Source organism: Hyla sarda, chromosome 5 (genome assembly GCF_029499605.1).
Source record: "Hyla sarda isolate aHylSar1 chromosome 5, aHylSar1.hap1, whole genome shotgun sequence".
NCBI lineage: Eukaryota > Metazoa > Chordata > Amphibia > Anura > Hylidae > Hyla > Hyla sarda.
In genome coordinates, this window is record NC_079193.1 from 31,075,642 (window position 1) to 31,091,507 (window position 15,866).

Sequence of the window (15,866 nt, forward strand, 5' to 3'; positions counted from 1 at the left end):
GTCCAGCACTACAGACACACATCCTCTTTTTACTTCAGGTGGAGGATTCATTTCCCGTCTGTTCTCTTTCCCTAGGTCCAATGGGCTGTCTCACTCATGGAGCGAAAGAATCCCGGACACTAAACACGGCTCCGATGTTTGCGAAAACGGACGACCAAGGAGTAACTCCTGGCAAGGTAAGTTTAACTCTGCGAATCTAGGGCTATATTCACATCACGGAAATGTGCCCGGAATTCCGCTCAGAAATTCCTCTGCAGCAGAGTCCCATTGAATTCCATGGAATTCTACTGCACAGTGAACACAATGGAATTTCCGCAGCAAATGGAAATCTTGATTCCAACGTCCGCAGAAACATTGAAACTGATCAATGTTTCTTCAGATTCCACCTGGAAATGCATTGCCATCTATAAAGACAGCATTATTCAAAGAGGTCCTAGTTCCGCTGCATCAAGTAAATGTGCGGAATGTATGCTTGTATTTTCCGTATTTGGCCGTGTGAACATGGCCCAAGGGTGGATCGACCATGACTTGTAAGGCCGCATTTAAAGGGCTATTCCAGGAAAAAAAAAATGTTATATCAACTGGCTCCAGAAAGTTAAACAGATTTGTAAATTACTTCTATTAAAAAATCTTAATGCTTCCAATAATTATCAGCTGCTGAAGTTGAGTTGTTCTTTTCTGTCTGGCAACAGTGCTCTCTGTGCAGTTCCTGAGACAAGCAGAGATGTCAGCAGAGTAGAAGAGGTTTGCTATGGCGATTAGTTTCTACTCCGGACAGTTCCCGAGACAGGTGTCATCAGAGAGCACTTAGACAGAAAAGAACAACTCAACTTCAGCAGCTCAAAAGTACTGAAAGGATTAAGATTTTTTAATTGAAGTAATTTACAAATCTGTTTAACTTTCTGGAGCCAGTTGATATATATATATATATATATATATATATATATATATGTATATATAAAAGTTTTTTCCTGGATAACCCCTTTAAATCACAACTTTTGCATCTGTAGAGTTCCTACGATCCCACCTTTGAAAATCGTACATAAGTGTATATCTAGACGTATCCATAGATTTTTATTAACAAATCGTATCCAACACATGCATTAGATTTAGTCTGTAAATATTTTGGCCCGTTTTTTTTACCATCAAACGATGAAGCTTTATTAAAGATTCATGTAATACAAACACAGTATAGAAACATGGGTAAGAACATAGGATCCGCAGATCCAACAATAAACAAACATTCCAGGTTTGCATAGTCAGATAGTAATATAAAATCCACGGAGCGGGTTACCCGCATCAAATACAAAGAACATGAAAGGACTCGTGGCATTCAGGTGAGTAATGACATCATTTAAACAAAACATACATACTCATCCCAACCCCCCCCCCCCCCCCCGGCAAACCCCGGCAGGCCTCAATAAAGCGTAAAGGTATGGGACATGTTGGGACAGTATGAGGAGGCTAACCATGGTTCCCACAGAGTATTAAAGCCCTCTACCCGATCTTCCCGTATGGCCGACAACTTTTCATTGAGCATGATAGTATTAATTCTGTCTATCACTATAGAGAAGTGTAAATCTGCTTTCTGCCACTGCGTCGCAATATGGATGCGGGACGCAATAAGGACATGTTGGGAGAACTTGAATGTACGAAATACCATTTGGGAGGGTTTATGACTCAACAGGCAAAAAGCAGGGGTGCGTGGGATCCGAGCCTCCAATATGGAGGAGAGCATGTCCAGAACCTGCGACCAGAATGACTGCACCACTGGACAGGTCCACCATGTATGGTGCATTGTACCCCTGGACTGACAGCCCCTAAAACACAAAGGTGAGATTAAAGGATAGATGGCATGTAGGAGTGCAGGGACTTTATACGTGCGGTGAAGTATTTTCAACGATGTCTCCATCAGGGATACCTGCCAACTGCCCCTAGTTATAGCCGTACAGCATTCTCTCCACTGTGACATTGTTAGAGACATATTGGTATCCCTCTCCCAATCCAACATAAATTTCAACTTCGACTCTGCCGGGGGAGAATTAAGGTGGGCATACAGGAGGGAAAGTAAACCCGTCGCAGCAGGAGTGTACAACATATGTCTCTCAAAGGAAGTAGCAGTGACGGGTGTGCGATGTGGGATACAAGAGTTATAGTAAGAGAGAATCTGGCGGGCCCTAAAAAACTCTGACAAGGGTAACTCGTAGTGTTGGCGCAAAGATTCCAGAGTATGCAATGATTGACCCCTCAGGAAATGGTGCATACAGAATAAGCCCTTCCCATGCCACCACCGAAAGGAGAGGGGAGTACAGCCAGGAAGAAAGGAAGAGTTAGAAAGAAATGGAAGCAAAGGAGACGGAGTAGACTGCAGGAGATATTTAAAACGGACCTGACGCCAGAGAGACAAAGCATACATCGTAATTTGTGCTGAGGAGGGCAGGCGGGACGCTATTGGAGCATTGGACCACATCAAGACAGACAAAGAGTGTGGAGCAACCAGCGCCTCCTCCAGACCTACCCACCTCGGGGCGCCCCTTCTAATATTAATTTGGGCCAATTGAGCGATGCGTGCTGTGTTGTAATATTTAAGGAGATTGGGAACCGATGCTCCTCCTAGCCTCTTATTGTAGTGCATTACCGCCCTCCTAATCCTAGGTCTCTTATTAGACCAGATATACTGAAATACTATCTTTTGAAAGGCATCTAGGTCCCCCTTGCTAATCGGTATAGGGAGCGTTCTGAACAAATATAACAAACGTGGTAATATCACCATTCTAATTACAGTTACTCTCCCCATCCATGATATATATGGGTAGTCCCACTTCGACAGATCCTCTTTCAGCGTTTTATACATAGGGGCATAATTAGCATGATATAAGGTGGCGAGTGAGTCGGTTAGCCGAACTCCCAGGTAAGTAAGGCCCCTAGAGGAATCCCTGTACCCAAAATTAAGTAACACTAACTGTCGAACCCGATCTGACACATTACAAAACATCACCTCCGATTTAGCTGTATTTACTTTTAGCCCAAATACTACGGAGAAAGTTTCCAAAACCGAGTGCAAGTTGGGAAGAGACACCAGTGGACCGGTCAAAGTGAGTAAAAAATCATCTGCAAATAAATTGCATTTATATTCCTTGTCCCCCACCCCCACGCCCCTAATATTGGCATTAGATCTTATATGGGCCGCCAGTGGCTCCATGGCCAGGGCAAACAAAGCAGGAGACAACGGGCAACCTTGACGGGTGCCTCTCCGTATTTCCAGGGGCGTAGGAGTGGTGGACGGAATTTTGAGGAAAGCCCTGGGGAAGAGTATAGATGACATAATACTGTTATGAAAGGTCCCGTAAAGCCGTAAGTATGAAGTACAGAAAACAAGTAAGGCCATGTCACACTATCGAAGGCCTTTTCAATATCCAAGGCCAGCGCTAGCATGGGGGTCCTAGAAGTGGTGGACCAATGGATCAGGTTAATAATTTTGCGCACATTATCTGGGGCCTGCCTCCCCGGGACAAAACCCACCTGGTCGGAATGGACCAGGGAGGGCAAGAACCTATTCAGCCGGGCAGCCAAAATGGACGTCAGCAATTTAGTATCTATATTTAAAAGGGTGATTGGCCGGTAATTAGCAGGTTGCAGAGGGTCTCTATGTGGCTTAGGTAGCACCGTAATATGGGCATCCAAAAATTCACTGGGGAGCGGGGCAGGGGTTCTCATAGAATTAAACAAGGCCACCAGATGGGGGATTAAGTGTTTAGCAAATTTTTTATAGTAAGCGGCCGAAAAACCATCCGGCCCGGGTGACTTGCCATTCTTAAGATGTTTAATCGCATCTTCCACCTCCTCAGCAGTAAATGGGCCATTCATAATCTCCAGAGCGTCAGAATCCAAGGTAGGAAGAGCCAAGGAAGCAAGGTAGGAGGAAACCGAAGGAATAGAGGTAGAAGAATCAGGCGGGGAAGAATACAAAGAGGAGTAAAAGGAATGGAAAGCAGAGTACACCAAGTCCGGGTTAGAGGTAGTCACACCAGGGCGAAGTCGCACCGCATGCACTCTATTATATGAGGTAGTATTACGTAACATTGACGCCAACAGGCGGTCTGGTTTATTTGCATACCTATAATAAGTGGACCGAGTCCATCTGATAGCTTTGTCCACCTCAACAGAGAGCAATGCATCCAGCTGCACCCTAGTGTGCCTAATCTCAGCATACAGAAACATAGAGGGAGACAGCTGATGAGCATAGGTCAGGCGGAGCAATTTAGCTTCTAAAGCAACCCTAGTCGCTGAGCGGTCTTTTTTAAGACCCGTGGCTACAGATATAATCCGACCCCGCATGTAGGACTTATGGGCCAGCCACAGCCAATACGGCCCACCAGTTGACCCCGAGTTAACATGAAAGTAATCAGACAGCTCAGTATCTAACTGTGCACTCACCCTGGGAATGGTAAGTAAGGACTCATTTAGCCTCCAGCGGAAAGGGACTGTGGAAGGCTTAGCTAAGTGGAACACCGCCAGCACTACATCATGGTCCGACCAGGCACAGGGCACATGTCTCGCATACAGCAGGGAGGGTAGCAGTGGTGTGTTAGCCAATATCCAATCAATGCGTGTATACGTGTGCTGGGATTGAGAGTAATAGGTATAGCCCCTCGCTCTCCCATTGTGTTCTCGCCAAACATCTGCTATGTGCGTGTCACTAAACAGCCCCTGTACCTGTCGCTGCCGGAGCCCGGATCTACGAAGCGGGGCGGTATGAGAGCGATCCAAGTCACTGTGGTACACAAAGTTAAAATCACCTGCCCAAATCAGCCAATCGTATCTCATGGAACCGAGCAGCGAACATAATGTACTAAAAAAAGAAATAGGGTCAGCAGTGGGTGCATATGAGTTAACGACACATAACTGTTTATCATACAATGTCCCTTGTAGTATCACATATCGGCTATCAGGATCAGTGGTTATAGTACTCACATCGAATGTCAGTGCGTCATTAAGAAAAGTAATGACACCTCTACTCTTAGAAGGGAAGGTGGACAGGAAGTAACGTTTGTACAATCTATGAAAAAACCTCGGGTGGGAGGCAGGGGTGAAGTGAGACTCTTGGAGGCATATAATATCAGGGCGTAGCTTTGCATAGTCTCTAAATGATTTACTACTTTTGTGGGGGGAATTAAAGCCCCTCACATTATGTGATATAACCCTACACATTGTGATTAATCAGCACCATGCAAGGGGAGGTCAGGACAGGAGCCCATAGATAAACAGAACAATAATGCAAAACTTCACCCACCACGGTCAGTAAATGTCCATATAAACAGGCACCCCTCCGATAAGACCTGGAAACAACAAAAAGACAGACAACAAAACACAAACCAAACAGACAAACAAGAAAACAAGTCCAAGTGGGAAGCACGGGTCCGGTCCGTCCGGGACCCAGCACACTTCCAAGTCCCCTGTAGGGGTAGTGAGGTCACACTATTCCGGACTATGCGCCGCCATCTGCGCATAGGTCCAAGTCCCATCCGAGGCAAAAAAGTTCAGATGCATAGTTCAGACAGTGAGGCAAAAAATACAGAAAACATACAGGAATGGCACCTCGTCAGTTGGAGCAGACCACGAGGCTCACGGGGTAAGCAATTGCAGACCGGTCACTCAGGTAAATGTTCCTAGGTCAGGTATGCTTCTTAGGCTTGGCAGGCCTGGTCACCGGAGTCCAGGTACGAGTGGGACGGCGGACCCTCTGTGGGAGCGGCGGCAGATCCACGGGCTGAATGTTTTCGGCTTTCAGGGCCACAAGCGCTTCTTTCAGAGTGCGGAGCAGGTAGGAACGGCCATTTAGTTGAAAGGAGAGGGAGAAAGGGAACCCCCACCTATATTTCACCTTCCTCTGGATAAGCGCCAAAGTTATGAACTCCCGCCGACGTGCAAGTGTGGAGGGAGCGAGATCGGAGTAGAGCTTCGCAGTGGGCGGCAGGCCCGGCAAAACTGCCAAATCGCGGGCAGCAAGCAGCAGCACATCCCGCACCTCCGGATAATGCAATTTTAGGACAATGTCCCTTGGTAGTTCAGCGTTTTTGGGCCTAGCCAGAGCCCTATGAATCCTGTCAAATCTCAGCAGTTCAGGTTCGAGCTGGGGCGCCAACTCAGAAAACAGATCGGTAAGTACCTTAGCGAAGTCCGTAACCGACTCCGGCAGTCCCCTCAGCCGCAAGTTAGCTCTCCGTGACCTGTTTTCCAGGTCTTCCAGCTTGTATTCCAGGGCCGCCATCTTATCTGCCTGTTCGTCCAAGTCCCGCCGGTCCACATCCACCGCATCCGCCAGTTCATCTATTTTCGCCTCGTTATCCGCTACCCGCTGAGTCAGCTCCTGGATCTGTGACGAGAACGTGGCCACCGCCTGTGAAAGCTCGGCCTTAAACATCTTCTGTATATTGCGGTACAGAGTTGTCGGCGTGAGGTCATCTGGTGGAGGCAGGGCCTCGTCCTCAGAGTTCTCCTCCGACATAATGGAGCTCGCGGCGGCCATCTTGGATTTCGCCCCGGTCCTGAACAGGTCAGGAATAGATTGAGAAAGGCCGTGGGAAAGGTTCTGAAGTTTCCTCCTAGAGGATCGGGAGACACTCATGGTATCCTCGGTGAGCTTGGAGTAGCTGGGGAGCCGTGTTAAGGCGCTGAAAATGGCGGTAAGTGCACAGCCGGCACGGAGCTCACATGAGATGCGACTTCCTCAGTGAGCCGCGCGCATGCGCCTCCCGTTTTTTTGTTTGTTTTTTTGTCGGCAGTTTATATCCCGAGTCAAAAATGGATGGAAATAATATCCATATTTATTTATTTATTTATTTTACTTATTTATTTATTATTATTGGGGGAGATTTTTCAAAACCTGTGTAGAGGAAGAGTGGTGCAGTTTCCCATAGCAACCAATCAGATTGCTTCTTTCATTTTTCACAGGTCTCTTTAAAAATGAAAGAAGCGATCTGATTGGTTGCTATGGGCAACTGCACCGCTCTTCCGCTACACAGTTTTTGATAAATCTCCCCCCATCGTCTATGTAAATAGTATTGAATCGTATCAATGCACAATTCAATCAGTGGAATCATACATCATTCTTTGTAGTAGTAGCAGTCGGAATAGTCTATAAAGATCCAGAAACATAAAAACGGATAAGATTTTTTGGTTTAATAAAATGTGGGATAATTTACCTTTTGACACATGCAATGTTTAGATGCATTCGAATCGTTTTTTTTTTTAGTAAATGATTTTTATAGGATTTTAGGCCATCCATTTCAACAATACATTCGACTGACGCAAAAATTGTGATGTGAATGCGGCCTAAAACAGTGTAGATTACTAGATGCTCCTGATCTTTAGTAAGCCTTTAAATTGTTGATAAGATGTTAAGCGGCGGTGTAACCCATTAAATTTTGCAGAATTCCATTGAAGTTAAAGGGGTACTCCAGTGAAAACCTTTTTTCTTTTAAATCAACTGGTGCCAGAAAGTTAAACATATTTGTAAATTACTTCTATTAAAAAATCTTAATCTTTCCCGTACTTATTAACTGCTGAATGCTACAGAGGAAATTCCTTTCCTTTTGGAACATTGATGACATCACGAGCACAGTGCTCTCTGCTGACATCTCTGTCCATTTTAGCAACCATGCATAGCAGATGTATGCTAAGGGCAGCATGGTAGCTCAGTGGTTAGCACTGCTGCCTTGCAGTGCTGGGGACTTGGGTTCAAATCCCACTAAGGACAACAATAAATAAAGCGTTATTATTATAATAACATCAGCAGAGAGAACTGTGCTCGTGATGTCATCAGAGAGCATTCCAAAAAGAAAAGAATTTCCTCTGTAGTATTCAGCAGCTAATAAGTACAGGAAGGATTAAGATTTTTTAATAGAAGTAGTTTACAAATCTGTTTAACTTTCCGTAGCCAGTTGATTTAAAAAAAAAAAGAAAAAAATCTGTGCTTTGAAAGCATGGAAATTTCGCTCAAATTCTGCTCAAATTCCACAAAACTGCAAAAAAATCTGCAGTCTGCTTTTCTGAGCTGAATTTGAGCAGAATAGAAATCCAGCTGTGTAAATTTTTCCCTACAACTTAAAGGGGTATTCCAGGCAAAAACTTTTTTTTATATATATCAACTGGCTCCGGAAAGTTAAACAGATTTGTAAATTACTTCTATTAAAAAATCTTAATCCTTCCAATAGTTATTAGCTTCTGAAGTTGAGTTGCTGTTTTCTGTCTAACTGCTTTCTGATGACTCACGTCCCGGGAGCTGTCCAGCTCCTATGGGGATATGGGGATATCATGCAAGGGATATTCTCCCATCATGCACACCTCCCGGGACATGACATCATCATTGAGCAGTTAGACAGAAAACTTCAGAAGCTAATTACTATTTACTAATTACTATTTTTTAATAGAAGTAATTTACAAATCTGTTTAACTTTCCGGAGCCAGTTGATATATAAAAAAAAGTTTTTGCCTGGAATACCCCTTTAAAATTTTGCATCAAGTTTGACCATTCAGGAGAATCTAAAAAATGTAATTTACATAAGTATATAGTAGAAAAGTCCTGCACTTTAACCTATGAAAGGTGTATCTAAATCAGTGTTTCCCAACCAGGGTGCCTCCAGCTGTTGCAAAACGACAACTTCCAGCATGCCCGGACATCCAAAGGCTGTCCGGGCATGCTGGGAGTTGTCATTTTGCAACAGCTGGAGACACCCTGGTTGGGAAACACTGCATTAGATAGTCAGCCAGTCTCTACGAAATTGGGACATTTATTTGATGTGTATTTCCCTTTAGTATTACGATTTTGAGCCCCATTTGGGATAGGCAGGGAGGTTACAGCATATCTACTATGTTGCTATTTGTAATAAAAAGCTTTTCCTTTAAGTCCTATGTCATTGTGCTATCATTGAGCTGATCTTAACAAAAATATACTGTATTTTAATATCTTACAGGTAACATAAGCAGCAGCAGGAAAAAACTAAGAGGAAAGAGATTCAGACCACGATCCAATTCTACCGAGTGAGTATATCAAGAATTCTTCAGGCCTCGGAGAGTATATACGCGGCTTTGAGTGAACGTCCACCTGTAAACGGCATTTATTTCGTATATCTATAGGGGTACTCCACTGAAAAAAAATATTTTTCAATCAACTGGTGCCAGAAAGTTAAACAGATTTGTAAATTACTTCTATTAAAAAAATCTTAATCCTTCTAGTACTTATAAGCTTCTGTATGCTCCACAGGAAGTTATTTTCTTTTTGATTTTCCTTTATGTCTGACCACTGTGCTCTCTGCTGACACCTCTGTCCATTTTAGGAACTGTAGAAAGCAGGATAGGTTTGCTATAGGGATTTGCTCCTACTCTGGACAGTTCCTAAAATGGACAGAGGTGTCAGCAGAGAGCACTGTAATCAGACAGAAAGGAAATTCAAAAAGAAAAGAACTTCCTCTGTAGTATACAGCAGCTGATAACTACTAGAAGGATTAAGATTTTTAAATAGAAGTAATTTACAAATCTGTTTAACTTTCTGGCACCAGTTGATTTAAAAAAAAAAAAAGTTTTTCAGGGGAGTAGCCCTATAAGGCTTGAAATCCTCAGCCATATACAGAGTTAGATGATAAAATCAATGTTATGTACGGCCACCAGTAGGGGGAGCTTAGCGCCTTACTGCATACAATCTATGCCTTGACCTTAATAATAAACCAGTATGCAGTAAAGCTCCTCCTAGTGGCGGCTTTATACAGCTAGGATTCTTTAATTTAACTTTTATGTCTATGCAGAGGATCTGGAGCTTTGTATGATGAATTAAAACAGATATATTATAGAATAATTAATCACACAATGTAAGACCTGATAATAACTTGGTGTTAAATGATGGACGTTCACTTTAAGGCTTGGTTGTGGCTCTTCAACCATTCCAGACCAACAAATCACACGACATCCTGGCAGCCAAAAGTATTTACATCAGTGTTTCCCAACCAGTGTGCCTCCAGTTGTTGCAAAACTACAACTCCCAGCATGCTTGGCTGTCTGGGCATGCTGGTAGTTGTAGTTTTGCAACAACTGGAGTCATTCTGGTTAGGAAACACCGATTAATATCTTGGCTTAAACTAGTAAAGCTGGGCAACCTAATGAAAAATAAGTCGTTTCATTGCCTTCCATGCTTGCAGATCACTCGACAGTCATCATTCACTGAAGTTTTATGCAATGCGTTAGGGCACACCGGTTGATAAACATAGCATTAGGGCAAATTCCAAGTGACTTGGTTGCAGCCTATCTACAGTCTGCTGCACCATACGCAGAATACAGGTTGTTGTAAATGGCAGCCTGTCATCTTCTGACAGCTTCTTAACACAATGACGGGGAATCTGGTTGCATCTCTCTAAATTGATATATACAGTGTGTGTATGTATATATATATATATATATATATATATATATATATAGGATTTTTTTTTCAGTTGGGACAGAATACATAACTGGTGCATAGAAAGCATATATATATATATATATACCGTATATATATATATATATATATATATATATATATATATATGTATATAGTAATAGATTACTGTTAATAACACTTCACAGTCTATATGCTATCTATTTTTCTATGTACATAACTGTTTTGTATATATATATATATATATATATATATATATATATATATAGCGCCTTTCATATAAGACAGTGTTTCCCAATCAGGGTGCTTTCAGCTGTTGCAAAACTACAACTCCCAGCATGCCCAGGCAGTCGTTGTCTTTCCGGGCATATTTAGGGTTTTATTTTTGCAACAGCTGAAGGCACCCTGGTTGGGAAACACTGTTATTATCAGACTATTGAGTGGAGTGTAAGGCAGAGCATTGAATATATTGGTGATCATATATGTATATCCTTGAACATAATATTTTTTTTTAACCCTAAATATATTAAAAATGTAACCAACATAGGATTTAGGAACAACCCAACACAAATAATTAAAAAAAGCAGGGAATTACTAAATAAAAAGCTCTCACGCCCCCTCCCATAGGCTTGCATTGAGGGGGCGGGGCAGGGTGTGACATCGTGAGGGGGCGGGGCTATGACGTCACAAGCTCCCGGCGCCAGCTCCAGCATTTGGAACAGTTTGTTCCAAATGCTGAGCAGCAGAGTACCCCTTTAATGAATACTTCTTTTCAATTTTTACAAAAGAAAATGAAGGAAAAGGACCTCAGTTAGGGAGGAAGACTAATAGATCTTTTGATGCATGTGTCTTTACAGAGGAAGAGGTTCTAAGTCAGCTGTCTATAGTTAAGGCAAATAAGTCACAGGGGCCTGATGGGATACACCCAAGGTTATTAACAGAGCTTAGCAGTGTTCTATCAAACCACTAAGAAATGTATTTAACCAGTCACTGGTAACAGGAGTCATCCCAGAAGACTGGAAATTAGCATATGGTGTGCTTATTTACAAGAAAGGTAAAAAGAGAGGAATGGGGCAACTACAGGTGAACCTCGGAAAAAAAATTTGAATATTGGGCAAAGTTCATTTATTTCAGTAATGCAACTTAAACGGTGAAACTAATATATGAGAGAGACTCATTGCATGCAAAGCAAGATAGTACAACATCTAAAATCATACAGATTGCATATGTGCAGGTAACTACCTTTTAGTGCTCAGAGATAGTTTCCCCAGCTGGACTATTCTTGACCATGGGTGTAACTAGGGAGATGGGATGGGATGTAACTGGCGGGGCATATGCCTACAAACCACTCTACCTTCTGCAGGGTATTTAGATAGCAGGCTAGGACAGCTAGTTGAATCTTTGCCCTGGGTGTAAGTAAGCCAAACAACCTTTCGCCCTATGCGCTATCATGACCAAGAGGTCATGAAGGTGGCTTCTCTCTCTGGGGCCGCCTCTGATATGCAGTGCAGGTTAGTGCTGAGAGCTGGGAGATGTGTGCAGCCTCACCCAATCACACACTGAATCTCTCTGCTCCCAGAGACGGAACTGGCCGGCAGGTAGAGCAGAGCTGGAGTGACTGACAGAGAATGTAGTATTCATGCTGCAGGGGTAGGGAAGAATATCAAGCAGCCAGAGAAGACAACAGGGGCCACAGGAGCCATGCATATCAGGCAGTATCATTTGCTGAGAACATATCCAGGTAGTGTGGTGGCTTTGGAACTTTCTTTTTGTATATACTTCCCTAAAGCAACTCCTTTAGGATCGTATTCACTGTTGGTAACGGCATAGACTTGTTTATACCACATGATCTGCAACCACATATGATCCACCCACCCCGTGGCACCCAGTTTCATTGGACATTACGTTAGATTTGTTCTTCAAGTTCATTGATATGTAGAAGGGTTTATGAGGTTAGAAAATGATTTTGCTTTGTTTCCACAAATAGCACCACTGTTGTCCACAGGCTGTGTCTGGTACTGCAGATAATGACTTGAATGGGAATAAGCTTCAAGCTATTGAGCATAAGTGGTGCTGTTTCAGAAGCAAAGCAATCTACATTTTTCTGATTTCATATACCTCCTTCAGGGTGTGTTCACACATCACTTAAAGAGTACCTGTCATGATCTTGATTCATTTTTTAATCTTCCCAGTTCACTCCCCCATCATGATAAACCACCCCCTGCCTTGATGTTATTCTGTATCTTCTGCTCAATCTCAGTCAGCTCCAAAGACTGGGAAGGGGCGTTCGCTGGCAGGTGTGACATCATCTGAAGCCATACAGGGGAGAACTTCCTCTGTCACCGCACCCCCCCCCCCCCCCCTTCTCAGCAGCACTGATCTCTACTGTGTGCTCAGCTCTGCCCAACAGCTTGCAAAGGAAGCTGAAATATTCCGCACTATGCACTGAAGGCATCATGACTCTACAATACTACAGATTTGTTGCAGATTTTGACTTAACTATTAAAGTTATTGGGCAAGATCTGCAACAAGTCTGCAGCATCTCTGTTCCCGTGAGGATAATCTTAAGTATATGTTCACACACTGCAGATTTTTTAAAGAATTTCCCAATCAACTACTATAGGAAAGTCAAAATCTGCAGTAAAACCACAACAAATCTGTGACAAATCTGCAGTGTGTGAACATGGGTTTATCGAGGTTTAGTAAAAACATAGCTACTTTTTTTCCAGAAACAGCACCACTCTTGTCCTCGTTCGTTGCAGTTCAGTTCCATTGATGTGACAGGAGTGGAGTTGTAATACCACTCACGACCTGAGCACAGGTGTGGTACTGTTTACTCACTTCTTTGCATCTTAATTTGTACACTTTAGCGTAAATAATTGTATTTTCCCAAGAGGCAATAATTCTTCTTTAATATGATTTCTCCTTGCATGCTGATCGTCCTATATTCATTGCTTGCTTAGGCCTTGTGCACATATATGCAGTGTCTGTCATACTTGCCATGCGGCCTGAAGGCGCCAGATAAAAAAACAAAAACGCAGCATGATGGGTTTTTGGATCTGGTGAATTAGCACCGGATGGCAGATATGTCAGATGGTCCTTAGGTCCGGCACCGTACCCTATTTCAGCCTATGGAGCAACAGATGGGATGCCAGATGCAAAAGTTCTAGCTTGCGCCATTTGGCATTCCCATATGTTCCCATCAGGGACTTTGCCGGATCGCTGGACAAATGTGAACCCAGCCTTTACCTCTCTCCTCCTTTTTGTTCCCCTTTCTTTCTTCCTGTGCTCGTGTTGTATTTTCAGACTGTATATTCTGCTTTCTCTGTTCTTCCTGTTCCTCCTATCACTTTCTGCAGGTATTTTAACCCCTGGTACAAAAAAGAACATTATGTAGCTATATGGGTAGAAGATGTGAATAAAAACACAGACGGACCGTACATTAGGTATTACGGAACGGAAACGCTTTAATTTACGTTGCGAGCAATGTCGCAATATATATTGCTATGGTGGAGCTTGGCATATATACATTCCTACATACAGTATGCATATACGGTTCCTACTGTACATGTATACGCTTGTCTGCTTATGTATATATCTAGTAGTGTGAGTGCATATATATAAACCTTAAAGGAGAAAACAATCCCCTTAAATGAAAAATAAACATAGAGCGGTGGGTTATTTTATGTTTCATTAAAGGAGATGTCCATCCAAACACATGTACTGTATATTGAATGTTTAAGGGGTTGTAGAAACAGCACCACCCTTAAACATGTTGACTGTGTGTGGTATTGCAGGTCATCCCTGTTAAAGTGAATGGGGCTCAGCTGTAATGCCATACACCGTCTATGGACAAGAGTGGCGCTACTTTGGAAATAGAGCGTCATTCTAGCAGATTTACTATAGCAAATTCACTGAAGAACCGGCGTACTGTACATACTTTGAACCACATTTGGATGGACATCACCTACATTTATGCATAAGGTACATGGTGGACAACCATATATACATATATCAGGTGGTCAACGATACTTCAGACGAGGCAAAAAATAACCAGCACTGCATAGTAACAAAGACACAAAAAGTAACATAAATCCTACAGATCCGCATAGGATCCCGGTGGACACCAATCCACACTTAGACTTTTTCGTTTGGGGATGTATTTTTCTTTCAGTAGATGACAATTCATGGAACCATAGGGGAAAAAGTTTATCAAAAAAAAAAAAAAAATAGGAGTAAATGAAGGAGTTGCCCCCTAGTAACCAATCAGATTCCTGCTCTCATTTTTGGAAATACAAAGCAGTGTCCTGATTAGTTGCCATAAGCAGCTCCTCCATGTTTCCTTTGTGTGTTAGTTTTGATAAATTTCCCCATACTTTTTTTATTGTTTTATTTATTTATTTTTTTTGCTTTTTGTGAGTTTGGCTTTGTACTATAGATATGGTGCTCTTATCTATGTCGTGTCACTGAAGCAATTGATAGAGGGTGTAGTGCATGCCACCCCCTTCACCAATAACCAATAACTCTCGGAAGTCGATTCTGAAGGCCACAGACATCTCACGTTAACAGCATGTTCTTCCTGGAGAAGCCATCACCGAATTCACTGCAATGTCTATTTCACTGGTTCGGAAGCATGGCATGAGATATCTGGTAGTACGTCCAGAAATTGAAGTCCTAGATGTAAATTTTTATAACTTACTCTCTACATCGGTGGTCTCCAACATGTTGATCTTCTGCTGGGGTGAAACAGTGGAGAGCCACAGTTTGACCACTTCTTCGCATGGTTGTAGAAGTAGTTAGAACATCTTCTTTCCTGAATGTTCTAGGTTGGACCTGATCTTCCTTAAAAGGGTTATCCAGGCCAAAACTTTTTTTTTTATATATCAACTGGCTCCGGAAAGTTAAACCGATTTGTAAATTAATTCTATTCAAAAATCTTAATCCTTGCAATAGTTATTAGCTTCTGAAGTTGAGTTGTTGTTTTCTGTCTAACTGCTCTCTGATGACTCACGTCCCAGGAGCTGTGCAGTTCCTATGGGGATATTCTCCCATCATGCACAGCTCCCGGGACGTGACATCATCATTGAGCAGTTAGACAGAAAACTTCAGAAGCTAATAATTATTAGAAGGATTAAGATTTTTTAATAGAAGTAATTTACAAATTTTTTTAACTTTCCGGAGCCAGTTGATATATATAAAAAAAAGGTTTTGCCTGGAATACCCCTTTAAACTCTGATTCAAGTCAGTCATACGCATTAGATTACCATGGATTATAACTAAGCGCTCTTCACTGTTATTGTATTGACCATGTGGAATTTCTGACAGGCATTTACTTTTTGCGTGAAAAAAGGACCATAACATAGCAGAAAAGGGATTAAACTTGAAGCTTTATTTAATCCATATCAACGTCAAAATGAACATGCAAGCAGTGTCAAGA

The 15,866-nt window shown here is 42.5% G+C and overlaps 1 protein-coding gene across 14 annotated transcripts in view; it reads left to right on the forward strand.

The window, feature by feature from the left end:
* ADAM22 (ADAM metallopeptidase domain 22) overlaps positions 1 to 15,866 on the forward strand; it is a 283,448-nt gene that overhangs the window by 248,245 nt on the left and 19,337 nt on the right. For 7 of the 14 annotated variants that reach the window (XR_008843837.1, XM_056519133.1, XM_056519135.1 and 4 more), the window contains 3 exons: positions 76 to 176; positions 8,976 to 9,042; positions 13,789 to 13,875. Coding sequence is in view for 12 of the 14 variants with exons in the window: in XM_056519133.1 (XP_056375108.1) it covers positions 76 to 176; positions 8,976 to 9,042; positions 13,789 to 13,875 (255 nt within the window). In the remaining 2 variants the exon portion in view is untranslated. The remainder of the gene's footprint in view (positions 1 to 75; positions 177 to 8,975; positions 9,043 to 13,788; positions 13,876 to 15,866) is intronic. The other 7 variants (XR_008843838.1, XM_056519137.1, XM_056519140.1 and 4 more) reach the window with 1 other exon arrangement.